The 27,738-nt window shown below is 35.6% G+C and overlaps 1 protein-coding gene across 2 annotated transcripts in view; it reads left to right on the top strand.

The window, feature by feature from the left end:
* The window catches only part of LOC148946961 (ER degradation-enhancing alpha-mannosidase-like protein 1), a 97,204-nt gene that overhangs the window by 39,138 nt on the left and 30,328 nt on the right, over window positions 1–27,738 (top strand). The window contains exon 9 of one of the 2 annotated variants that reach the window (XM_089097216.1): window positions 1,998–2,146. The exons of the other annotated variant lie outside the window; for it this stretch is intronic. Within the exon in view, the coding sequence (XP_088953342.1) occupies window positions 1,998–2,105 (108 nt within the window). The 3' untranslated portion in view covers window positions 2,106–2,146. Of the gene's footprint in view, window positions 1–1,997; window positions 2,147–27,738 lie in introns of those variants that run through there. 2 annotated transcript variants of the gene reach the window in all.

Raw genomic sequence — 27,738 nt, 5'->3', positions numbered from 1 at the left:
GGTACCAAAATGAAACCTCTGCACCTTGCAAAACAAATATAAATAGGAGTAAAAATAGGTCCTCGTCTGGTCTGGCAAAACCCATATAACTCATACATTACCTTACTACCTGTATTTACTTTATTTAGATAACTGAAACTCCATCACAGAGTATATATATATATATATATATATATATATATATATATATATATATATATATATATATATATATATATATATATATATATATATGTGTGTGTGTGTGTGAGTGTGTGTGTCCCAAAATGAAAAAAAAACTTCACTCAATAAAGTGTAAAAAAAATACGTAAGGGGGATTCATTTATTAAGCTTTTCAATTTAATAGGAGAAGAAGTTCTTCAATATCTTTATGCGGATAATTTCATTGGGGTAAAAATGGGAACTTTCGCTGAGGCAGATCAAAGAAAGCAAGTTCTAATGGGGGGCCGGGGGAGGGCAAAGGAAAAGTAAATTTGTGTATGGGTTATGGAGGGTCCTAATTGTAAAACGTTGGAAAACTTTCATTCGCCTTTCGTTAAGACTAACAACATTGGCTCTGCAAAGAAGGAATATATAAGGGACTTAACCTTCATTAAAGATAACTTTTAGGCATTTTTTTTTACTCCATCTATTCTGTCAGACAGTTCTTTAGGGGTGCCAGGATTCAAGCAAGTCCGGCATTCCCAAGAATTGGTCAGTGTAATTTAGGACATTTAAACTTTTAAGCAGTGAGAAATGCGGCATTTGCCGGTCGCAAGAGAGCATTAAGGTGACTCATTTTCAAAATCATTTGATATATTTAACGCCCAATAAATCCATAGTACTGACCGACATTTCAGGGGGATAAGCCAAGTGAAAGTTCTAAGGATTGTTAAATTTGTTGAATTATGAGGACTGACGGTCATATTGTTTGTAACTAACTCATTGGATTTCTGGAGAATATTGGAGAATATTTATTTGGCTGTTAAATTTTTTGATCGCATCTCTTAAGGTATTTAGATAATTAACAAGTTTTCATCTTTTTATCAAATTGACTCCAGGATTGTTAAATATTTTTAGGAACAAAATTAGGACTAAGAGCGTTGCCTGTGACACATTAATGTAAATTTGTAGAAGATAAGAATAGAAATATAGATATTTAACTGCTTGTGATCTATTAAAAAGGAAGGACACAATTATTCTAATTAAATAGGGGGGTTGAAGTTCAATTAAAAGTTTTATTACACTCTATTATGGTTAACTAAATCAAAAGCTTTTTCAAGTCAACTGAGAATGTTCATTTAAGAATGAACTAGTACATATTGTTTTCATTAGGTGAATAAGATATTGAGTTTGGGGGTGTAGGACGCAAGTTTCCGAATTGCTTAAAGTCAACGCCTGGGGCTTTCATATAATTTGGAAATGGATTTGCTTGGATTATTAGCAGTATTTAAGTTGTGATTATTAGCAGTATTTAAGGGGTCTTTGAGGTGGAAATCTGTATTGTTCAGGGTTTTTCCACGAATTTTCTTTTATTATAAAACAATTGTTTTGGTTTAGTAGAATACAAATCCTTAACTTTATATTTGTGAAGTGGAGAGACAGATTTACGTATTTCTTTTTTTTATGTTTTACTAAGCTAGATTACTTCAGACTTGTTACCTTGCTTAAGTAGATTACTTTTAATCCTAATTATTATTTTTTATTATTGACAATGTATAGTTTTCACTAGAATAAACTTTAACTTTTTCTTAATGAAGGAGTCTCTGTATTTGATTTAATCAGATTTTGAAAGTTGGAGGCTTTATCACAAATATCTTTAGTCCCATTGAGAGCCAGCCAGTTTTCATTTCGAAGCCAAGGTCCGAAATCGAGTAGATTGGAAATGGTTGATAAGAGAGTTTAGTAACAGCAAAGGTGTGGTATTGGCTGAAAAGGGGCTTTATTAGTAAACAAAAGTGGTAGCTTTTCTTCAAGGGAGATAAACAGGGCTGGATTTAATGCTTTGACGCTTCTAGGCCCAAGAGTTTTTGCTGTTCCGTTTTTGCGCGATTTTTGGGGAAATTCCTGAAACTTCAGGGATAGTGGAAGCACTGCACAGAACGCAACTGATGAGCCAACAGTAGTGAAAGAGAGAGGTGATACCGAGCTCTCAGCTGCCATTCTTGGGAGACATCTGACAGACATATCACAGCAGTTCAATTTTTGTTAAGGAAAAAATTAGTGATAATGTATTGCGTATAATGTATAATGTATTGATAATGTAATTTCTATCAAGATCTCACGTCTTTAGGGATGTTTTGTCTCTTTTTCTATATTAGGTATGTCTTCTCAGCTCTTAATTTTTGATGAAAAATTTTAAACTTAATGAATTTTACCTATTTATACGCATATGCATAAGCTGCCATCAAAATCCAATTTTTTTACTTCCAGTTACTATTAGTATGAGCTGCCCTTTACTCCTTTTCGTTAACAAGAACTGTTCGATTAGATGCGGCCTGTAATCCGATCTAACAATATAGAAACTCAGTAACTCACTACAAAATTATTAAGAGTTAAAGATACTACTTCACTCCATCAAAATTAGACTCTATCTAGCCCCAGAGAATAAAGGACCACCATATTATTATTGGACATATATAGCCAACAACACTACTGTTGGCCATATTATTATAGGACAGAATATTATTCAGTAATTTTTCTTTGTCAGAATGCAATTTTTAGCCATTGTAACTTACCACCATCCAGATTAGATTTATGGTTTATATCTGGTATGATGGGAAAAGTAGCAACAGATGAAAAGTTTAGTAAATGAAACGTTATTAGACCGTTTATCCAGTAAAAATAACGGGTGGAGATTTTTGAGCAGATGTGGTACCAGGCATTGGGGTTGAGGATCTGGGGATCTTTTAGTGGGAGAAGGGAAACCTAAAGCATCAAAACTTGCAAAGGCCATATTTTAAACTTTCTAAGAGAGATGGTTCAGCTAAATGTGAAGGGAGGCATTTCACCCCTGGCCTCCCTTCCTTTAAAGGGACTAAGCATGCAGTATTGGTGCTAAGGTGAAGACAAATGGTGACTGACCCGCCCTTAGTGAGACAAGTTTTTTTTATCTTCAAACATAGAACTTTAGTGCAAAGAGGGAAACTCGTAAAAGCGTAACAAAAGTGCAAATAAACAAATTTTTGATGTGTTTACTAAAGTTTTTTTAAAACAGCCCCCCCCCCCTCCTCGAACAAAAATCCTGGATACGCCCTTCATGGTAGCCCCCCTTAAACTTTATAGGATTAGCAGTACCTTTTAGAAACGAACGTGCCTCATACGGCGTTCCACCTCTGAAACAGAAGATTCAATATTCCTATTGATTTTCAGAAATTTTAAGAACATGCAACTTTTAGCTTGGACTCTCAATAAATCCAAAGGGGAGGCATGTTGCATTTATACCCACAAGTATATCAGCCCTGGACAACACATCCCATTTAACTTAACCCCCGTTCAACTAAACCTCTGTTTGACCCCCACCCTTCTGATATAGATGTAAATGGGACCCGATTTTATAACCGTCCTTCTGAACCCGTTTAAATGAATCCACATTCAACAGAATCCCCGATTTTTGCATAACCTCCCTTTGTCTCAGCCCTCATGCAACCCAGGAGATATTTTTACATAAAGAAAGAAAAATGAGCAAAATGGGGTTTTTAAAGGCCAAATGAAAATACTGAAAAAAACACAACAAAGCGAATATTTTGAGAGGACAAACGCCTCTCTTCTTCAGCGCGAAACGAACTAATGTATCTAAGGAAAATGCCGAAGAAAAAAAACAACAAAAATCAAACGCGGAAAGTCAATGTGAAAAGAACCAAGAAACCAAAGAAGAAACCAAAAACTTAAAAGATGAATAAAACTCAATAAGAGCCAAAAATTATAAGCATCAAAATTGAAAATGGTCGAAAAATTGAAAATGGTCATAAAGAAATCTTTTCTTTTGTCTAATATCGGATTTTTGAAAATTGATACTTTTAACAAAAAGCCCGATGGACGAATTTCTTTAGAAGTACTATTAATTCAAGATGTTATAGCTTGGATATGGTATGTGATTTATTGGAATTTGCTCTATTTAATACTTTTATAAGATTTAATGGTAATTTATATAAACAAACTGTTGGCATTCCTAAGGGTAGGAATACGAGTCCATTCATAGCGGACTTGTTTTTAAGTCAATTAGAATACGAATATATGATAAATAAAAACAGCCCAAGCAATGTAAAATATAACCTTTCAAATAATAAAAGATATCTGGACGATCTCTTAGTAATAAATTGTGCAGAGTTTATTGAGATTTCAAAAAATATTTATCCACAAGAGTTAATTCTGGAGCCTAGCTATGGGATAGGACCCTCTGACCATTTCTTAGATTTAAATATTAATACTTCAGATAATAATAAATTAGCTTTTAAAATATATAATAAAACGGATGATTTTAATTTTGAAGTAATTAATTTTCCATTTCTTGAAATTAATATGCATTCAAATATTACTTATTCAGCTTATTATTCCCAATTATTTAGGTATGCAAAAATATGCAGTAATTACACAGATTTTAAAAATAGATGTAAAAAGCTGAGCGAAAAACTGATCTCAAGAGGTTTTTCTGCCAAAAAAATTATTTGGCAATTCAAAAAATTTAGTTTTATGTATCATGAACTTTTAGGTAAATATACAAAAAATTATAAAGAAATACTGAATGATATTTTAATATAATTTCTCTTTCGCTTTTCTTTTTTGGAATTTTGAATTTGTAGACTGTTTTCAAACAAGCTTGAAGAACAATAAAAGACTTTTTTTATAACACACATCTGGACAAGTCTTCATTTGTTCCAGAATGGTCTTTGCTCAGTGATCTCTGGGATTTTATTAAGGAAACAATGAAACTCATTTTGTATGTAATTTTGAATAGCTTTACTAGTATTCATTTATTTTACAAGTTTTACCTGACATAGGGATACCATATAGATCTTATGGTAGAGGCTTTACTGTGCCGGGTAAAGAAAGTAAAGCCTCGAAACCCGTTGAGGCAGGTGTGGTATTTCTTCTGATGAGCCCTAATGGAAGGTTCTACTTGGAAATATTTTGCTCGATTTAAGGTGCTTTTGCTTGTAAATTTACAATGACTTACATTTATTGATGACGACTTTGCATGGATTTGGACATTTCTATTTGGTTGATGGTTAGGTTATACTGTTTGGTCCTAGGTAGTTGGATAGATGAGTAAGTTCAAAACCTCGTTCAAGTGCACATTTGTCTTGATGATGATGACAGTCTTTTTTTTTTTTTTTTTTTTTTTTTTTTTTTTTTTTGCCAAGTAATTACCTCTAAAACATAATTAAAACCAAATACCTAACAACCATAAAAGCGACTTATTCGCCAATATCCGCGATTTGCACAAAATCCAAAAAATTATGAACTGCCATCGATGGATACTAGAGAACAACTGAGAAATAAAAGAAAGGAAAACAGTTCATTCACTCAAAAAAAAAACGAACCAGCAATTAAATAAGTTGGAGAACTATGGCATCTGATTTCTGATTTTAATTATTGCATTCCTTGCAGACACTCTTTGAGACCTAAGGGGTTGTTCACGTGTTTGATTATATGATTGGGAAAGTGGTTCAAGGTTTATTTCAGGGATTACTAAAGTATTGGCTTCTCTTTTGAGAAAACCGAAATATGACTCGTTTATTCTTAAATCCCCGAAATCTCTGTTTAAAGCTAGACCTAAATGTTGGTATTTATAAATTTCAACAGCTTCTCTGTAGTGCTGGACAATACCTTTGTTATGCGAAATTAGGCTAGCTTAATTAAACAAAATAGTTTGGTCATGTTTTTCAAAAATGTTCTCTGCAAGGGCAGAGTCAAAATTTTCTGGTTTTTTCCGCTTTTTAAGTGTATTATTAATTGAACTAGAGTGCTGAGTTAATCTATCCCTGAGTCGCTGATCAGTTCGTCCAATATACCAAAGACCACATGAACAAGGAATTCTGTAGACACCGGAGTTTTCACCTATCGGGATAGGGTCTTTACCTTGATAAATCTGGGACCTGATAGTTTTTCTGGGTCTATAATAAGTATAAATGTTATACTATATAGTAAAGTGTAAACCAATTGGATAACCATTCCCAAATACAATATCTCTAAGGTGGTTGAGCTCTAAATCCCAGAAGCGTGTTGAACAAACTTTCAATGCTCTATCAACTAGAAAAGTGACAACTCTTCTTTTCACAGCAGGAGAATGATTAGAGGAATAATTTAAGTAACGGTCATTATGTGTGAGTTTTCTATAGACACCAAACTTGAAACATGTATCATTTCGGTTCACCAGAACATCTAAGAAAGGAAGACGCCTCTAAATCTAATTCCTGAGTAAATTTAAGTTTTGGATCCAAGAAGTTGAGCAAGTGAAGAAAAGAACACAGAGACTCGTCACCATGCTCCCACAAATAAAAAATATCATCTTTAAAACGAACCCAAAATTCAGGTTTACAAAAACTTTGCAAAATAGCCCTTTCTTCAAGGTCTTCCATGATGATATCAGCCTGTATTGGAGAAAGGGGGGCACCCATGGAAAGCCCATATTTCTGTCTATAAAAAATGCCTCCATAATGGAAGTAAAAAGAAGTTCTGTTACAAAGGGCTGTAAGTAAAAGAAGTGTCTTATTCGAAAGAGTAGATTTTTCTTATATAGATGGGTTAGAATTAAGTTTATGCTCCAAAATCAGTTCGGTCTTTTGAGGATCACAATTGGTATACATTGAATCTGCATCAAAACTTCCAATTCTTGTATTTGGTTTAACCGAAACCTGCTTTACCTTGGAAACAAAATCAGCGGAATTTGAAATACAGCGTTTTTTACCCTGAATTAGTTAGCGACATACAGCTAATTAGAATTTCTCTTTTTTTCTGTAGGAGAATTAAAAGAAGAAACAATGGGTCGAAGTGGATTACCGGGCTTATGAACTTTAGGAAGACCATAAAAGCGAGGGGACGTGCACCCGCGTCGGTAAAACCTTTGGTATAATTGATCTGTGATTTCGCCTTTTCCTTTTAGATAAGAAAGCTCTTTTTGGACTTCCTGGACAAATTTTTCTGTGGGATCGGTAGCTAATTGCTCGTATGTGTTATAATCATTTAAAATTTATCTTACTTTTTTGTTGTAATCATCTGAATCTAATACAACAACAGTATTGCCTTTATCGGCTTTCGTAATAATCCTGGAATGATCTTTATGTAGTGCGTGTAAGACCAAGTGTTCATTTTTACTAAAAAAAATTTACAATTTGGTTTATTAACAGAAGGTGAATCCAACAAGGTTTCAACAAAGTGTGCTCTAACCTCAGCAATCTCTCCAATATCCGCACGAGAGTCATGAAATGCCCCCTCTGTGTTCGCGATAATTTCACTATAAGGTATTTTTGAAGGGACTATCGAAAATTTCAATTCTTTCGACAAAACCTTATTTTGCTCTGTTGTAAGGGGCGTGGAGCTGAGATTTATCACAGCAGGACAAGGATACACTTTTGGGACAAAAGGTGGATTATTAGAGAGTTTTTCCAAATTTAAACGGTGTAATTTCTCAGAAAGTCTTTGTCTAGAAATCCTAAAATCATGCTGAAAAGAATTTTCAGCAATAGCCTCAATTTGATGAAAATCAGCATAAGAAAGCGTACATAATATTTCTCGCTCTAGCCTGAAAATATCCTGATTTAACCGGTAGTGCTTGCTTTTGCAATCGCTAATAACATGATTTAAAATACCAAACCCTATACGTTCTGTAAATTGCCGTTTGTTACGTGTGTTTAAGTGAAGTGAAGGTCGCATTGACTTGGATAAAATACGGTTCAATTTACAATTATGAAGAAAATGTGTATCATGACATCATCCCTGTCCTTGCACTCAGATAGCAAGATTCCCACCCCTGGCAGCCCACCCGGGATTCCAGGCGTTCTATTATTTCTTCTTTATTGACATGATTCCTAGCCATTTTTAGAACATTGTTTTCCTGGAAGATCCCCAGGATATCCACCACCAGGTCTAATATGAATGACACCATTATATCTGACAAGCTAGACTAAAAGGATCCTTTTTAGTAATCCCTGAAATAAACCTTGAACCATTTTCCCAGTCATATAATCAAACACGTGAACAACCCTTTAGGTCTCAAAGCGTGTCTGCAAAAAATGCAATAATTAAAATCCGAAATCAGAGGTCATAGTTCTCCAACTTATTTAATTGCTGGTTCGTTTTTTTTTTTGAGTGAATGAATTGTTTTCTTTTCTTTTATTTCTCAGTTGTTCGCTAGTATCCGTCGATGGCAGTTCATAATTTTTGAGATTTTGTGCAAATCGCAGATATTGGCGAATAACTCGCTTTTAAGGTTGTTAGGTATTTGGTTTTAATTATGTTTTAGAGGTAATTACTTGGCAAGTAAAAAAAAAAAAAAAAAAAAAAAAAAGACTGTCATCCTAATCAGCAATTGAGACAAATGTGCACTTGAACGAGGTTTTGACCTTACTCATCTATCCAACTACCTAGGACCAAACAGTATAACCTAACCATCAACCAAATAGAAATGTCCAAATCCATGCAAAGTCGTCATCAATAAATGTAAGTCATTGTAAATTTACAAACAAAAGCACCTTAAATCTAGCAAAATATTTCCAAGTAGAACCTTCCATTAGGGCTCATCAGAAGAAATACCACCTGCCTTAACGGGTTTCGAGGCTTTACTTTCTTTACCCGGTACAGTGGAGCCTCTACCATAAGATCTATATGGTATCCCTACGTCAGGTAAAACTTGTGAAATACATGCATACTAGTAAAGCTATTCAAAATTACATACAAAATGAGTCTCATTCTTTCCTTAATAAAGTCCCAGAGATCACTGAGCAAAAACCATTCTGGATCAAATGAAGACTGGTCCAGATGTGAGTTATAAAAAAAGTCTTTTATTGGTATCCAGAACCAATTATAGATTTAAAGTTCTTCAAGCTTGTTTGATAACAGCCTACAAATTCAAAATTCCAAAAAAGGTAAAGCGAAAGAGAAATTATATTAAAATATCATTCAGTATTTCTTTATAATTTTTGGTATATTTACCTAAAAGTTCATGATACATAAAAATAAATTTTTTGAATTGCCAACTAATTTTTTTGGCAGAAAAACCTCTTGAGATCAGTTTTTCGCTCAGCTTTTTACATCTATTTTTAAAATCTGTGTAATTCCTGCATATTTTTCCATACCAAAATAATTGGGAATAATAAGCTGCATAAGTAATATTCGAATATATATTACTTTCAAGGAATGGAAAATTAATTACTTCAAAATTAAAATCATCCGTTTTATTATATATTTTAAAAACTAATTTATTATTATCTGAAATATTCATATTTAAATCTAAGAAATGGTCTGAGTGTCCTATCCCATAGCTAGGCTCCAGAATTAACTCTTGTGGATAAATATTTTTTGAAATCTATATAAACTCTGCACAAGTTATTACTAAGAGATCGTCCGGATATCTTTTATTATTTGAAAGGTTATATTTTACATTGCTTGGGCTATTTTTATTTATCATATATTCGTATTCTAATTGACTTAAAAACAAGTCCGCTTTGGATGGACTCGCATTCCCACCCATAGGAATGCCAACAGTTTGTTTATATAAATTACCATTAAATCTTATAAAAGTATTAAATAGAACAAATTCCAATAAATCACATACCATATCCAAGCTATAACATCTTGAATTAATAGTACTTCTAAAGAAATTCGTCCATTGGGCTTTTTTATTAAAAGTATCAATTTTCAAAAATTCGATATTAGATAAAAGAAAAGATTTCTTTATGACCATTTTCAATTTTTCGAATTTTTCGACCATTTTCAATTTTAATGCTTATAATTTTTGGCTTTTATTGAGTTTTATTCATCTTTTAAGTTTTTGGTTTTTTCTTTGGTTTTTTGGTTCTTTTCACATTGACTTTCCGCGTTTGATTTTTGTTGTTTTTTTCTTCGGCACTTTCCTTGGATAAATTAGTTCGTTTCGCGCTAAAGAAGAGAGGCGTTTGTCCTCTCGAAATATTCTCTTTGTTGTGTTTTTTCAGTATTTTCATTTGGCCTTTAAAAACCCCATTTTTGCTCATTTTTCTTTCTTTATGTAAAAACATCTCCTGGGTTGCATGAGGGCTGAGACAAAGGGAGGTTATGCAAACTCGGGGATTCTGTTGAATGTGGATTCATTTAAACGGGTTCAGAAGGACGGTTATAAAATCGGGTCCCATTTACATCTATATCAGAAGGGTGGGGGTCAAACAGAGGTTTAGTTGAACGGGGGTTAAGTTAAATGGGTTATGTTATACAAGGGTTGATACACTTGTGGGTATAAATGCAACATGCCTCCCCTTTGGATTTATTGAGAGTCCAAGCTAAAAGTTACATGTTCTTAGAATTTCTGAAAATCTATAGGAATATTGAATCTTCTGTTTCAGAGGTGGAACGCCGTATGAGGCACGTTCGTTTCTTTATCCTATAAAGTTTAAGGGGGGCTACCATGAAGGGCGTATCCAGGATTTTTGTTCGAGGAGGGGGGGGGGGCTGTTTTCAAAAAACTAGTAAACACATCAAAAATTTGTTTATTTGCACTTTTGTTACGTTTTTACGAGTTTCCCTCTTTGCACTAAAGTTCTATGTTTGAAGATAAAAAAAACTTGTCTCAATAAGGGCGGGTCAGTCACCATTTGTCTTCACCTTAGCACCAATACTGCATGCTTAGTCCCTTTAAAGGAAGGGAGGCCAGGGGTGAAATGCCTCCCTTCACATTTAGCTGAACCATCTCTCTTAGAAAGTATTAAATATGGCCTTTGCAAGTTTTGATGCTTTAGGTTTCCCTTCTCCCACTAAAAGATCCACAGATCCTCACCCCAATGCCTGGTACCACATCTGCTCAAAAATCTACACCCGTTATTTTTACTGGATAAACGGTCTAATAACGTTTCATTTACTAAACTTTTCATCTGTTGCCACTTTTCCCATCATACCAGATATAAACCATAAATCTAATCTGGATGGTGGTAAGTTACAATGGCTAAAAATTGCATTCTGACAAAGAAAAATTACAAAGAGAAATGTAACAAGTAAACCGCTATAAGGGTCGACAATTCACTCACTAACAAGTGCAATTTTCTTTTTTTCTGTCTTTTTTTTTAAGAGAGCATTTATTATCTTCTGGTGGTCCTTTATTCTCTGGGGCTAGATAGGGTCTAATTTTGATGGAGTGAAGTAGTATCTTTAACTCTTAATAATTTTGTAGTGAGTTACTGAGTTTCTATATTGTTAGATCGGATTACAGGCCGCATCTAATCGAACAGTTCTTGTTAACGAAAAGGAGTAAAGGGCAGCTCATACTAATAGTAACTGGAAGTACAAAAATGGGATTTTGATGGTAGCGTATGCATATGCGTATAAATAGGTAAAATTCATTAAGTTTAAAATTTTTCATCAAAAATTAAGAGCTGAGAAGACATACCTAATATAGAAAAAGAGACAAAACATCCCCAAAGACGTGTGATCTTGATAAAAATTAAACCGTCAAGTCGTCGCATCAGAGAAAACTATCGGAGTCACAGATGAAATTATTCGAGTTATTATAAAACCCAAAGCTTTACCTTGCCTATTTAATTTGACTTTTTTTCCCTTTTTTTTTTACTGATTTAAATATTTCTCAAGTCAAAGCACTGCCCATCATCAATATTACCAGTGCCGTATTTGTCCACTGCAAAATACCAAACGCCACTAACTTTCTGGTAGTTGAGGTTAATGATCCAAAATTGAAATCCCTTAACTTAACACACATTATAAAAATAGAAATTCCAAATTAATAAAAGAAATTCCAGCCTTGAATTGGACGAATACGCGTTTTTTCTATGGCCTGTTTCATTCTTTTGTCTCCAGACCAGGATTTACCAATTGGCCAACTAAGCCCGGGTCTAGGGGCACAGAGTGCTAGGGGGCACAATACATTATCACTAATTTTTTCCTTAATAAAAATTAAACTGCTGTGATATGTCTGTCAGATGTCTCCCTGTAGCCAATGTAGTCTAAAAGTCTATATAATCCTTATGGGTCGACCCCAAACAAATTGCAACAAAAATTATTTTTATACCATGTTGTAGAAAAAAAGCTCAACAACATGTTCAAAGTTGCACATTCTAGGTTGACGCAAAACTAAATTTTTTTTTGCTTTTCGTATAAATTTTTTCAGTTTTTTCTAAAAATATGAACTGTCGGTAAATGTCCGTTTTTCTGTATATAAAATACCGTCCCGATGTGAAATGAAGAGCTGAGCCTGAAAATGAAAGTAAATTTGATGTGCAATGTACCAGAAAAAAGTTTCATTATCATCAATATGTGATTGTACCCTTCTCATCATTGTGACCTCTTTTTCACACTACTATCAGGCAACTATTCTCACATAAGATGATGAGCTGCGCCCAAAGATCAAATTAACCTGATGTAATGTCTACTAGAAAACCCGTTTCATATCCATCAATATGCACTTTTTATTTTCATTTGACATGTTTCTTTTAGCACTTATTGTCCACTAATTCGTCGATTGTTGGTAAAAAAAAATAAAAAAAATAAGTGAGCTGATGAATTACGGTTGGCTCATTTAGAAGACCAGTTAACGCACAGAAGGCAGCTACACCACTTTCATTACCTTCTTATCCAATAAATTATATCAACGTTTCGTCCCACGCTTTGTCCAAGTGATTTCTCGGATAAAGCCGTAAGCTAAAAAGTCACAATTGAAAATTACCCCGAGTAATCATTTATTAAGCTCCATGTCTGGAAAGATGGTTGCTGATTTTGTGTTTTGACGAAAACAACAGGCAGTTTAAATTACTACGAAGCAGAATCCAGGTGGAGATTGTAAAAGACAGAACCCAACTCTCCTTTTTCAGAGGTTTATCACGCTAGCAAAGAGGCTCAATCTCACGGAATCTAAGTACTGTCAACACAAACTGTGTTTCTACTTAGTATCACTTTTTGACATTTCTTGTATGCTCCGGTCTTCGAACAAGCCAGAGTTTGCCAAGGCTATATCACAGGCTTGCACTCTTGAGAAGCGCTCTTCTCCCCTCCCCAAAGGCATTCGATATATCATCGACGGTGGAGCCTTTCTGCATAGAATTCCATGGGCCAAAAACGAACGATACTCCGAAATTCTTGACCATTATGCTACATATGTCACCCAAAAGTATCCATCTGCCACTATTGTGTTCGACGCCTACGATGGTGGAGCTACCATAAAGGATATGGACCAGTCGAAAAGAAGTTGTATAATGGACCGTGAGATCTTCTTCACAGCAGATATGCAGCTGAAGGTTCTAGTGCCCTTTTTAATGGTCAAAAGTTATAGGAAGGCAACTAACACCCCTTCCACGCCCACCAGTTCCCCAAACACATCCAATAAAAATTTTGAGATAGCCATTTTGATTCCCACATAGAACTTATGTTTTTGAGGAGGACATTCCCCCCACAGCCCTAAGGGCAAGGGTTGTAAGTTATGCCGTGGGGGCATATAAGGCTTTTATAGAAAGCTTTGTCGTAGAAACTTTAAAAAGAAATTCGATTGGAAATTCAAAGGGCTAGTGCCCTTTCTAATAGTCGAAAGTGATTGGAGGGCAACTGACCCCCCTCTCACGGCCACTTTCCCCAAACACATCTAATCAAAATTTTTAGATGGACATTTTGTTGAACGTAGTTGAAAGTTCTGGAAAGTAGGTCTGGGAGGATGTCAACTCCTCCCCCCACAGCCTTCTGGGCAAGGGTTGTAATTTATACCCTTAGAGTGTATAAAGTTTTGTATAGACAGCGCTGTCGTAGAAACTTCAGAAAGGGCTCATTCGACTGGAAATTTAAATGGCTAGTTCCCTTTTTAATTGTCGAAAGTGATTAGAAGGCAACCCTTCCACGCCCACCATTTCCCAAAACGCATCCAATCAAATTTTTTATATAGCCATTTTGTTCAACGTATTTGGAAGTTCTGGAAATTATTTGTTTGAGCAGGATACTCCCTCCCACAGTCTTCAGGGAAAGGGTTATAAGTTATGCCCTGGGGGTATATATGGTTCTTATGAAAGGAATGCTTGTATAAACTTCAGAGAGGGCTCATTTGATTGGGAATTGAAAGTTCTAGTTCACGTTTTAAGCGTTAAAAGATATCGAAGGGTAACCAGCTTCTCCTCCCCCAAACCTTTTCTTCCCAGATGCATCCGATAAAAAATTTGAGATAGCTATTTTGTTAAAAATGGTTCAAAGGTCATTTAACAAAAATTCCGGTGTCGACACGACCCCCAGGACCCGGGGGCAGGTTTTGTAAGTTATGCCCTGGGGGCATATATGGGTTTTATGGAAGGGATGCTCGTATTAACTTCAAAGAGGGCTAATTTGGTTGGAAATTGAAAGTTATAGTTCACTTTTTAAGAGTCAAAAGAGATTGGAGGGCACCCTGCCCCCCCCCCCTCCCCTCCCTTTTTCCTCAAACACATCCGATAAGAACTTTGAGATAGCCTTTTTTAAAAATAGTTCAAAGACCATATAACGAAAACTCCGGGGTCGACACAGCCCCACAGGGCCCAAGGGCAGGCGTTGTAAGTTATACCCTGGGGGAATATATGCTTCTCATTGAAGGGATACTCGTAAAAACTTCAGAGAGGACTCATTTGATTGGAAATTGAAAGTTCTAGTTCAGATTTTTAGAGTCAAGAGAGATAGGAGTGCAACTCGCCCCCCCCCCCCCACGCCTCTTTTTCCCCAAATGCATCCAATAAAATTTTTAAGATAGCCATTAATTTAATAATTGCTCAAAAGTCAGATAACAAAAACCCAAGTGTCGTCACGACCCCCCAGGGCCCGGGGGCAGGTATTGTAAGTTATTCCCTGGGGTATATATGGTTCTTATGAAAGGGATGCTGTATAAACTTCAGAGAGAGCTCATTTGATTGGAAATTGTAAGTTCGAGCTCGCTTTTAATTGTCAAGAGACCCGAGGGTAGCTAGCCCCCCCCCCCCATGCCTTCTTTTTCCAAACCCATTTGATGAAAATTTTGAGATAGACATTTTGTTAAAAATAGTAGTAGAGATCTAAGTTATACTTCTGCTGCCCGTATAGGAATTCCACGTTTCATGGCACCTTTCCAAGGCAGATTACCAGACTGGTTATTTGGCAGTGTATAATATGGTCAAACATGTTTTGAGAGTATGATCGAAATTATATAACTTAAGCAGACAGGTTTTTTCTGTTATTAATAAGAATTTCATAAGAATATACGTCGTGAGTTCACGTGCACAATTTTTATTTAAAGCTGGTATGGTATAAAGTAGTCAAACATGTTTTGGGAGCATGCACGAAATTATGTAACTCAACCAGAGTGGGTTTTCGAGGTAACATCCGTTTTTATTCGTCCTTGAAACTCCCTTATAAAATGTTCATGCACTACAATTTAATTTCCATTATGTTTTAACATATCGAGCATAGTACACTGAATATTATTAACTTTGAAACAATGGATATTTCTATTTTCAATGTGAGTACAGCTTACTAATTTCTTAATTTATTTCCAGATAAAAAAATCATTTTACCAGTAAATTCAAATTTCAGAGGGACTTAGCCCCCCTCCCCTCCAACAATACAAACCCTAAAATATGATATGTATACTTGTTAGAAAACGCTAAGTATGCTTTTTTCTATTATGTAAAACAAAAACTCCCTCCTCCAGTGCTTTGTTATGACCATAATTTCTTACTTTTAGTTACTTCGTTCAAAAAAAATGCCCCTTTTTCCCAATTATCAAAAAATCTTTTTCCCGCTCTAAAAACCACATGAGTTTATAATTACAGAGAGTTTCTTTTGAAGCCAGAGCTTAAACGTGTCTTATCTGAGTTATGAAAACAAAAGGTTGATGATTAAGACAGGGATTTGTGTAATTCTCGTCAGAAAACTTAGAATTTATATAAAACCAAATCTTGTTCAAATATTTTCTTGGGGAGAAAATTTTAAGTTTTGTATTAATTTGGATTTTAGCTCACATTTAACAAACTTAGTCGTAGTTAGGTGAAAGTATGCATATACATCTTAATTTATAGTCTAATTGCATGGCTAATAAAGGAACAATGAGCATTTTTTTTTTTTTTTTTTGTGCTTTCACAAGAAAATAGCTCGCATTTAACGAACTTAGCTGTAGTTAGTTGAAAGTGTGCTTAAATATCTTCATTTTTTCTTCTGTAAAAAGGGGGATCGTTTTTCCATGCTAAATTTTTCTTCTTTTTAAGGACAAGGAAGATTCCTGCAATTACTCCCCTCCAGAAAAGAGAAAAGAGACCAAGATGGGGTGATAATACATCAATGCAAGCTGCAAGACCATCCATTACAAGTTCTCTGGACCAACCAGGGCCCTCTCATGACAGTGTCAACTCTGCACAGAATTCGATGAGAGAAAGCGTTATCCGCTGTGCACCACGGTCACTTTGTAACAAGCTAACTGCAACTTCTATGGTAAGCGCCATTTATCAGATAGCTTTCAATTTTATAGCGTACTCACAATTTCGTTTTACAAATTCCTTTTTTAAACAAGTTGCTGATAATTTAACTTTTACATTCGACTTAGAGATGGCGTTCATGTACAAAAGTTAAGAAAAAAACCGGGTCAGCACGTGTCTCTTAGCCTAATCAAATGCAGATTCTTTCAAGGTCTAACAAAACTTAGCATATGAAAAACTCGCATTTGCTCCGTGTATTCTTCAATGAAATAACGGACGTCTCGTGAATTTTTTTGTCCATATTTCATTTGAAGTCTTAATTTAAGAAAAATTAAACGATCATCATTAGTTCGGCTAGCAATTTACAATCAGCTCCTTGTCTGCGCGTGTGTGTTTTTACTAAAGGGGGGGGGGTAATTATTGAAGAAAAAAAGGGTGTGTAGGGGTGGGGTAAAAAAAAGGGGGGGGGTAGATTTGTAGGAAAAGGAATCTGCTTCTAGTCTAATCGCTATTTCTTATGGATGGCTAGATTTGTAGGAAAAAGAATCAAGTTCTTTTTTTCAAATGGGGTATTAAGACAATTATTTGCTTGACTTTTTTAGTTTATTTTATTGCTATTAGTCAAACGTTGCGATGTTTTTGTGTGCGTGTGTGTGTGTGTGTGTGAGCGGTGCATGCGCCGTGTCTACTCGATAATTCATTGAGATAGTATAATGAATAGTGCAAATTCAATAACGACGTAATGATTGAATGGCATATATTTATTTCCATATCATTATTTCTTATGTTTGATCCGGGATGCTGTAATTTTTTCAATATACATATCAACTGAATTGTATTTTAATGCTGATTTCGAATATCTTTAAATTATTTCGTTTAAATTAATCCATCAAAAGTTATGAGAAAATTCAGAATTTTTTAAGTAGAAATTCTGACGTGGCATTATTTGTTTCCGCAACACGTTTCTATCTGACTTCAGAGACATAATTACTTATAGGCTAATGGAATACATATAGGAGCTAGAAACGTAATTTCAACCTGTAAGAATATTTCAGCGTGTGTGCGTATGCGTGTGTGTGTGTGCGTGTGTGTGTGAACGTGTGTGCGTGTGTGTGTGTGTGTATTTGTGTGTGTGTGTGTGTGAGCGGTGCATGCGCCGCGTCTACTCGATAATTCATGGAGATAGTATAATGAATAGTGCAAATTCAATAACGACGTAATGATTGAATGGTGTATATTTATTATCATATCATTATTTCTTATGTTTGATCCGGGTGTTGTAATTTTTTCAATCTACATATCAACTGAATTGTATTTTAGTGCTGATTTTGAATATCTTTAAATTATTTCTTTTAACTTAATCCATCAAAAGGTATGAGAAGAATTTTTGAAGTAGAAATTCTGACGTCGCATAATTTGTTTCCGCAACGCGTTTCTATCTGACTTCAGAGACATAATTACTTATAGGCTAATGGAATATATATAGGGGTTAGAAACGTAATTTCAACCTGTAAGAATATTTCAGCGTGTTTGTGCATGTGTGTGTGTGTGTGTGTGTGTGTGTGTGAGCGTGTGCGCATGTGCGAGTGTGTGTGTGTGCGTGTGTGCGTATGTATGTGTGTGTGTGTGTGTGTGAGTGGTTCATGCGCCGCCTATTTTTATGTCTACCCGTTAATTCATGGAGATAGTATAATGACTATTGCAAATTAAATAAAAGCTTAATTATTTTAACTAATTTATTGTGTGTTTGTTTGATAAATTCGAATCCAATTAAGAAAAAAAAATTTTATAAAAAAAGTGTGCTATAATTGTGATAAAACTTTCGTCAAAGAAAAAAACTTAATCCATTCATTTTCTATTTTCAGGGGGAAGCTGTGAAAACTTCTGCCTTCCCTGGCCCGGGACTTCAAAGTATCATGGGAAAGTTTCCCCTCTTACCGGATGATGTTAGCGAAGGTATGCCATTTAATATCCCCCTACATTTTCAATTTAGAAGTGAAGAAATTGACATCTTTATGCAAATTGTTGGACCTAATTTTTCCGGGGACATTTTTGACGATAGTTTTATAATTAGTGAATTGGGTCCTGTACCAATAAGTGCAAGACATAAAAATAGTGTCATATCCCAGGAACTACATGAATTTTATTTGTTAGAGCCTGCTCTAGGTCACATAGAAACATATATGGTAGATTTTAATCCTCCTGAGGAAAACATGATTGACTATGGGATCATTTTAACAGACTCTCTAAATTTTCTCCATAGCTACATCGATCGAAATCGAGCACTTATTGAGATTCAGATTCAGAATTGGGGGGGTCAAGGGGTGGTTAAAGCATCAGTAAATCAAAAAGTTTATTTACAAAAGGGAACATCTGGGGATATTTTTTATTTTCATTTTTCAACTGGCAATCAAACTTTTTACCCTGGTCTAAATGAATTTTAGGGCAACTTTTTCAACTGGGTAAATAAATTATTATTGACTTTGGACACGTTTAGCGAGAAAGGTGGTGGATCCACCATTATATACATTGAATACATGGACCCCAATCTTAGTATATTTAAAAAAAACTTTGTTCTAAGAGGAGGGGATCCTCAACAAAAAATATGCCATTAAGATTTTCTGGCTACAAGAGGAGTTCAAGGTTACTATTTTGAAACAGGGCTGCACTGTTTCAAATACGCGTTTCTAGCAGCAGCTCATAAGACATTAAAAATAGAGTCAACAATGAAAAATCTTGACAGATTTGCTCGTAACGGTGGAGAAAATTTCCCTAAAGTAAATTTTGACTGTTTAGAGGGGAAGTATCCGGTGTCCTTGAAAGAAATAGCCATATTTGAAAAAGCAAAGGAAAATCTTGGGTCGGGGGTGGTTGTTCTCCAGTATGACTCAGAATTTGTAAAGGGGGGAAAGGTAACAAATAAAAAAGGGGTTTTATATTCAGTTCGGACACCATTGGTAGATAATGTTAAAAATTGGGCTTGGAATGTTTATAAACCTCCCTAAGATGTAAGTTCCTATGGTCATTGTTCACCCGTTAAAGCAATAAGTCGACTCCTATCCCAAGGTGTGAAGAAAGGGGGTCGTCAATATTGCCCCTTGTGCTTTTCCTCGTTTAGATCTGATCGATCATTCTTGGATCCCATGAGGCATTGTAAAATTCAAGGCAATCAACGAATATACATGCCGGCAGAAGGCGAAGATACTATACACTTTAACAATTTTCAGAATTCCCTGCTACAAGCTGATATAGTATCTTTGGATTGTGAATCGAGACTTGTGGAGGTATCAGACCCCTCAAGGCCGAATATAGTCAAGGACCACCAACTAGATGCGTGTTGCTATGAGCATGCCCGTTGCGATTCAAATAATAAAATGCAGTTGGAAGAGTTTTTTTTTGGCTATGGATGAGGAGGGTAGTATGTAAAAGGTATTGCTGTATTTAAAAAAACAGCAAACGGTGGAATTTCACGAGTGCGTCACACCAACTACCCAATGACATTGTCTGATACAGAGCGACTGGTACTAGAATAGGGGAAGTTTTTCTGGATTCTTGGGGGGGTTCTTGTCCCCACAGATATTGTTTAGAATAATAATCACCTCACTGACCCCAATTCAACGGAAAAAAGTAACTTTCGGGGGTGGGCTCACAATTCATGTAATTTAAAAATTAAACAGCAACTCTTTCTTCTGGTTTTTATACATAACTCTAACTACGATCTGAAGTATGTGCTATGTGGAAATATGTTGAAGACGACGTTGAGTACACGAATAAAATTCGCTTTTTAGATTCCTACAGTTTTTTTCACAAATCATTGAGCGAATTAATTCAAGTGCAGAAAAACGATGACGGCTGCAACGCTTTTTCCCTTCTCAAGCAACAATTTCCAAATGATTTATATGATTTGTTGACGGTCAAGGGTATATTTCCTTTTGATTATTACTGTTCAAGTTTGAAATTTGTTGAGGAAACTATTCCTTCAATCGAATTGTTTTACAACAGTCTGCACGATCGTAGGTTCACCCCCGATGAATACAGTTTTGCTAAAAAAAAGTGCGGGCAGAGCGAAGTTGTAAAAATAGGCTTGACTACTGCAAGCTGTATTTGTCGAGTGATGTGTTAACTTTGCTATAAATTATGTGTAAAAATACGGACAAAATCTATAAGAAATTTAATCTTGATTTGGATTATTATTTTTCCTCTCCTCATTTGGTGACTGATATTAACCTAAAAATTAGTGGGGAAAAATTGGGCTTTTCACTGACACCGGTGGGAATCTGTACATCGAAAGGTCAATGAGGGGTGGATATATTTTTCACGGGGATTGTATCTTGGAAACTGATCCAACTGGAGAGAAGACGGGGACAAAATCGGATGCAGTTTTCCTTGATATAAATTCTCTCTACCCCTCGGCCATGTTTCATTATGGGCTACCTTGCGGTGACTATAAATGGCTCAATGACCCTCAAGCTCCCCAGTTCCCCAACATTGACGACAGTGTTGACGAGAATGGACCGGTTGGATGGTTTTTTGAAATTGATGGGGAGATACCAGTTGAGCTTCACGATTCAGTAAAGGATTTTAGCTTCCCTCACGTCAATAGACCTGTGACTAGGGAATCTTTTAGCCCCCGCAAAAGACGATAAGTCGAGGTGGATGGATTGTATTGGTCACCTTCAAGAGAAAAACTTATTGCTGACCTTCGGCCAAAAAAAAAAATAGTGTTGTTCATCGGTTGTCCTCAAAATGGATGTGCAACAGCGGTTTCAACGTCATAAATGTTCACAGAGCGCTCCAGTTTAGCCAAAAACCATATCTAAAAACGTTTGTTGACACTTTTGTCAAGACACGTTCTGAAGCACAAACGAAAGCCGAAAAAGAAATTTATAAGCTCATTGTGAATTCGGCTTTCGGCAAAATGTGTGAGAGTGTTCGCAATAGAAATCGTTGTGACGTCGTGACCGATCCCAAACAATGTGCTCGAATTATTGCCGATCCAAATTACACTTCCTTCACGATCATTGGCCCGGACATGGTACTATTGAATAGAAAAAAAAGAAGCATTGTATTAAATAAAAATATTGCTGCAGGCATTGTGATCTTGCAGATCTCTAAAAAGCTGATGTTGGAATTCTACTACGATGTGGCTAGGGTACAGTGGCCAGAGAAGGGGCAAGTAGAGGTCTGCTACGGGGATACAGATTCCCTACTGTTAAAAGTAAATACCCTAAATCTAAATAATAGTTGACCAGTCCGTGAAAATTTTAGCTCACGGATGGACTATACCAATTGAAGGGGGCTTTACCCAGAGCTTGTTAAAATTCGGGCGCAAAATCAGCTTTTATTTTTTTAATAAGAAACGGGAAGCGACATGATTTCCAGTGATATGTTTGTAAGTCCGAAGGTGTACTTTATACAGACACACGACGAGGAAATCAAGAAACGTTGCAAAGGAGTACCCACGCGCTATGTGGATAAGAATTTCAACATGGACATCTATAGGAATTGTATTGTTCAAAATACAATTCCACGAGCCAAATTACTGGCAATTCGTTCCCTCAACTACAGGAACTTTACTGTAAATTTAGAAAAAATTGCCATGAGTACCATTTCCGAAAAGGTCTGGGTTTGTCAAGAAGGTGTGACTATCATGCCCCTTGGGAACTATTTAACTTCGGACCAGGTCGACTGTGTTTTCCATAAGAAAAGTCTCGGTTTGAATAAAGCCCAATAAAATTTTCCCTAAAACCTTTTTTTTGGGGGGGGGGGGCCTCGCTGCCCGGGGGGGGGGGGGTCGCCAGCGGGGGGCGCACCGCCACAACCAAAGTTATCTTTTTTACTTAGAGCAGATTTTTTTTGTGCTTTTTTACATGTTTCATTCAAATTAAAAAAAATGTGATATTATTTTAAGTGCTTTTTATAGTGCATTTTTTATAAATAAATTTAAAAGGTGTATTTTTTTTCTTTGTTTTTTCTGTAAAGTTTTGCCGTTTTTAATAAAAGAAATATGATTCTTTATTGATTTTTTGTTCTTGAACGGAGTAGGGAAATTATTTAGTCCTTAGACAACTATGGTCAACAGTTAGTTGTCCAAGTGAACTATTGAAGGGCACATGTATCAATTTAAAACGCCATTCAGGTTATTTCTGTTTGGGCCCTCAATGTCGGGCAAAACAACACTCTTAACTGAAATACTTAAAAATTGCGATAAAATGTTTGTGGAAAAGCCGAAAAAAATCTACTATTGTAACAGTATTTGGCAGGAGTCAATTTTGGAAAATACTAGCACATCACTGATAGCTAGACAAAAGCGAAGACGTATCAACTCAACGTCACCACCACCACCACCAACCGCCAGTATACAAAAGGGTAACGGACGTTACACAACGTGTTTACGTTCAAAATGGTTGAAGTTCTGAAACGTGTTTATGAAAATATTGGTGAGGTGGGCAGTTTAAGTTCACCCACCACTCTTTCCAAGGTCACTGGTGTTCACACTAAAAGTGTACAAGACTATCTACAAAATGAACCAAGTTACACTCTAAATAGAAATCATAGACTTTGTTATAATCAATATCGAAAAAGTAAATTTTTGTTGCCGTTACATATTATGAAAGCTGATCTCCTGACTCTAGATGACATTGAAAGACATGAAAATACACCGTACAACAACATTCTACTTATAATTAGCGTTTTAGTTGCTATGCATATGCAATTCAATTGCGAACAAAGAGAGGCGTTGAAGTTGCTCAGGCCATTGAAAGTATTCTCGAACAGGATTCATATAAAAAAATTCAAACTGATCGCTGTAGTGAATTTTTTAACCCCCATATTGAAAAAGTACTAGTGAAATATAGTACACTGCTCTATCATAGTCATAGTCCTATAAAGGCTGCATTGGCTGAGCGATTCATAAGAAATCTTTAACTTTCAATTTCAAGATATTGTGCATTGAAAAATACACCGGCTTTTATTCATGATTTAGATAAAATCATGTTGATTTATAATCATCGACCTCATCGATCATAGTCCAACTCAAGCCCAACGGAGTTTCATCATACTAACCATGATAAAAATGACACTTTTCTTAAACAAAATTACAATGAAAAGATTGTAAATAAGAAAAATAAATTCAATGTTGGTGATACCGCTCGAATCAATAGAACAACTAATGTTTTTAAAAAGAGGAATTACTTGTGGTCCACAGAACTTTTTAAAGTGGCAAAAATCATAGACACTAAACCCATAACTTATCGTTTGCGTGATACCAAAGATGAAGAGATTCTCGGCGGCTTTTATGACTATGAACTACAAAAGGTTAAAAATAATAGTGAAATATATCAAATTGAAAAGAAATTAAAGACTCGTACTCACTGAGGTAGGAAACAGTTATTTGTTCGGTGGCTTTAATACAACTCTTATTTTGATTCTTGGATCGATGTTCAAGATATTGTCAATTCCTAATGATTTCTATGTCACTTTTATGTCCAATATTTCTGATCCTCTCCACAACGACTTGAATACGAAGTGATTTTTGGCCAAAACTCTCTCCCGCCATCAAATTTGACGGTGCGTATGAAGTGGCTCTTGTCGACTGTATTCCCAAAAATACCTATGACATCCTAAGAAAGGATCGTGTGTATGATATTAAAAGTTAAACCATTCGATTGGATAATCTTTGTTGACTATGAATGGGTTGAAGCCCTTAAATCTAGCGAATATCCACATGCTAAATTGTAATATATTGAATATGATAATATGACAGATTTATATCGTAAAGTCAATAGGAAAATCTCATCTCTTAGGATTGGTACATTATATATTAATTATTCATTGATAAACGATAGGATAAACATTACCTCACCTCTTGACAGTCAAATAATTATTCTCAATGATAATCTGAATGACATTCTTGGCTTTAAACAGAATATGATCGATGGGAAAAATGCTGACACCGTTTACGGGATGAATCAAGTTATTTTTGCTGATTATCCACCTGGTTTCGCCTCGGACTCTTGCATATTTCTCTATGCATCCTTTGTGGAAACATCGAGAGTCGGTAATTCAAATTTCCCTCTCCTATGTGTTCTTGAACGAAAAACAACTCATGAACTTGTTCATCACTATAATATAAAGCATCTTCAGTATGTTCCTGTAAACACTTCGTATTTGGAACTCTGTCAGTTAACACATAAGAAGTGAATTGAGTGATCCTCTAGCAATAACAAAAGGCTTATTAGTGATTACGTGTCATTTTCGACCCATTGTCGGCGACAGCACAATCGCCTAAAATGAACAATAGAAGAATTCCATTTGTCTGCCACGATATCGATTGCTATGTTGCTGCTTTGAGTCCACGTCAAATAGGCAATGGATTGGATACTACAAGGGTCGTACTACAATGTCTGGCTATGGTCTTGGTAGCTGGTTTGCTAGGCTATTTCGTTCTGCACTACCCCTTCCCAGAAAATATCTTTTGCCTGCTGCGTCAAATTTTGCTGCCTCAACACTACAGGACTGGCGGTCGGGCAAGAATTTCAAGGAGAGTGTTAAGGAAAATATTAGATCTTCAGCAAGAGCCGTTGGTGAGCATTTAAAATCTCGACAAAATGGGGAAGGATTGAAAAGGATGCGTGCGCGTCATTCACTCATCAGTCTCCTCCCAGGCGGGAAGCGAAGGACATCAACAAGGACTTTTAGGAATAAAACAAGGAAGATCAATAAGCAGAAGAAGAAAAAGAAAAAGATTGTTAGATAAAAGAAGGATAAAAGAACGGTGAGATGAGGCCAGCCTGGCCCTCCCTCCCAAGAAGAAACAAACCAGAAACACTACCAGGAATCAATCCCTTAACCAACAAACAGGATGCACTACCAAAAATGCAATCCCCAAATATATGCTTATTCATTCTAAACTGTAATGCAGTTCAGGCCATGAACGTACATCCACTACAGAAAACAAAAATTATTGCAGAATTGGCAAAAATCTACATCCCAGATGATATGCTCATTCAAGCAAAAAAAGATCTTGCTTTACTGTTAACAAAGCTGAACATTGATACACAGTCACATGAAGAATAAATCAACAACACAACATTTATCAATACTCCAATGGAATGTAAGATCACTCACAGAAAATAAGATAAATGAACTAATATCATTTATGAATAATAATTCAATTAATATTGCGTGCCTCCAGGAAACTCATTTAACCCAAAATCAACAAATTAAGTCTCTGGGATATACTATCCTGAGAAAGGATAGATCTTCAGAGAGAAAAGGAGGTGGTGTAGCTTTATTAGTTAATAATAATATAAAATTTTGCGGCATCAATTTTCCAGATTTTGAAAATGATGTTGATGTAATTGGTGTTTGCCTGAATAATTTAAAAACCTACATAATAAGCTTTTATAACCCTAATGGCCAAACTACAGATGCCAAGGATTTCTTTAATTATATAAATAATTCTAATATGTTAAAAAATATCATTATTTGTGGTGATTTCAATGCCCACAGCCTTTTGTGGGGGAATAAACCAGCAAATAAAGCTGGTAAATTTATTGAGCATATGGCTTCAAATAATAATGAATTAGTTGTTGCTACCCCTCCAAACCTGAATACCTATTTCAACCCCAAAAGTGGCAATTTCTCCACAATTGACCTACAAATTGTGTCTTTAAATTTTTTGAACAAAATTTACATAAATAAAATTGATAGTCTATGTACAGACCACTTTGCTATAGTTTGCTCTCTAAATGAACCTGCTGAAACTTTATCTCATACATCCAAATATATCAACACTAAAGCAAATTGGTCTATTTTCCAAAATAAGCTAAATGATAAAATTACAAGTTTCACCCAAAGTTCATGCATTTCTAACACAACAGTTGACACACATGCTGAAGCGTTGACATCTTTACTAATAAATAAAGCTAATCATGCTATCTCCAGGACAACACCTAAGAAAACATTCCATAAACAAATTCCTAAAGCATGGTGGACAAATGAGTGCCTAAATAAATGGAGGATAAAAAAGGCAGCTAGGACAGAATTCATAAAAAAACCAACACCTACTACATATTTAAAAAAATTACAAGCAGAATCTAATCTAAAAAGGACTATAATAGATGCTAAATATAAATACTGGAATAATTTTGCAAATAATCTCTCCAGAGAAACAAATGAGCCAATTATACATAAAGTCATAAGCCACATATGTGGGAAAAAGACTTCTCCCAACCCACTCCTGTATGAGCTTATACATAATAATACCCATTATGACAATGATAATGAAAAGGCTAACCTATTTGCAACTCTTTTTGTTAATAAGCTAACATCAAATAATCAAAGCAAACTGTCCACAATTCCTATGAACCCTTGTTACCAACGACGCCCAGGATCCGAGTACATAACTAATCCATTTTCAATCCAGGAATTGAATAATGCAATACATCATATTAGGTCCAAAACTAGCAGTAGCTATGACAATATACACCCTACATGGATAAAGAATCTCACACCTTCATACAAACAAGAACTGCTAAATTGTTATAATTACGCTTGGGCATCTTCTAGGTTCCCCAATATATGGAAATGTTCGTCCCTCCTACCAATCCTAAAAAAAAATAAACCAAAAGATAACCCTGAGTCTTATAGGCCCATAATGATTACACCTGTGATGGGGAAAATAATGGAGAAAATGATTTATCACAGACTCCTCTGGTTTGCTGAGAAAAATAAATTAATCCCACACGCTCAAACTGGATTCAGGAAATACCACTCCTCAACAGATGCTTTCATTTTGCTAACAAATGCAATAAATGAATCTTTCTCAAAAAATAATATCCTAGTGGCAGCTTTCCTAGATTTTGAAGGAGCTTATGACAATGTGAACCACCAAATCCTTTTAAATAAACTTGCAAACCTTGGAGTACCTCCTAAGCTAGTATCCTTTATTAAATCCTTCATAGAAGTGCGAAGTTTCATTGTTTGTGTTGGTTCAGCCTCTTCACCCCAAAAGACAATTTCCAAAGGCCTACCTCAGGGAGCAGTCCTCAGTTGCCTCCTTTTTGCCCTATATCTCTGGGACATGAACCTACCCCACACGAATCTACAATATGCTGATGATCTGGTGCTATGGTCATCTGGCAACACCTTTCAGATAGCACAGTCA

This window comes from Artemia sp. Qi Xiang Cuo, chromosome 11 (assembly GCF_049724085.1).
Source record: "Artemia sp. Qi Xiang Cuo chromosome 11, ASM4972408v1, whole genome shotgun sequence".
NCBI classification, from domain to species: domain Eukaryota; kingdom Metazoa; phylum Arthropoda; class Branchiopoda; order Anostraca; family Artemiidae; genus Artemia; species Artemia sp. Qi Xiang Cuo.
The sequence above is the reverse complement of the archived record's forward strand: the minus strand, read 5'-3'. Positions and strand labels throughout refer to the sequence as shown.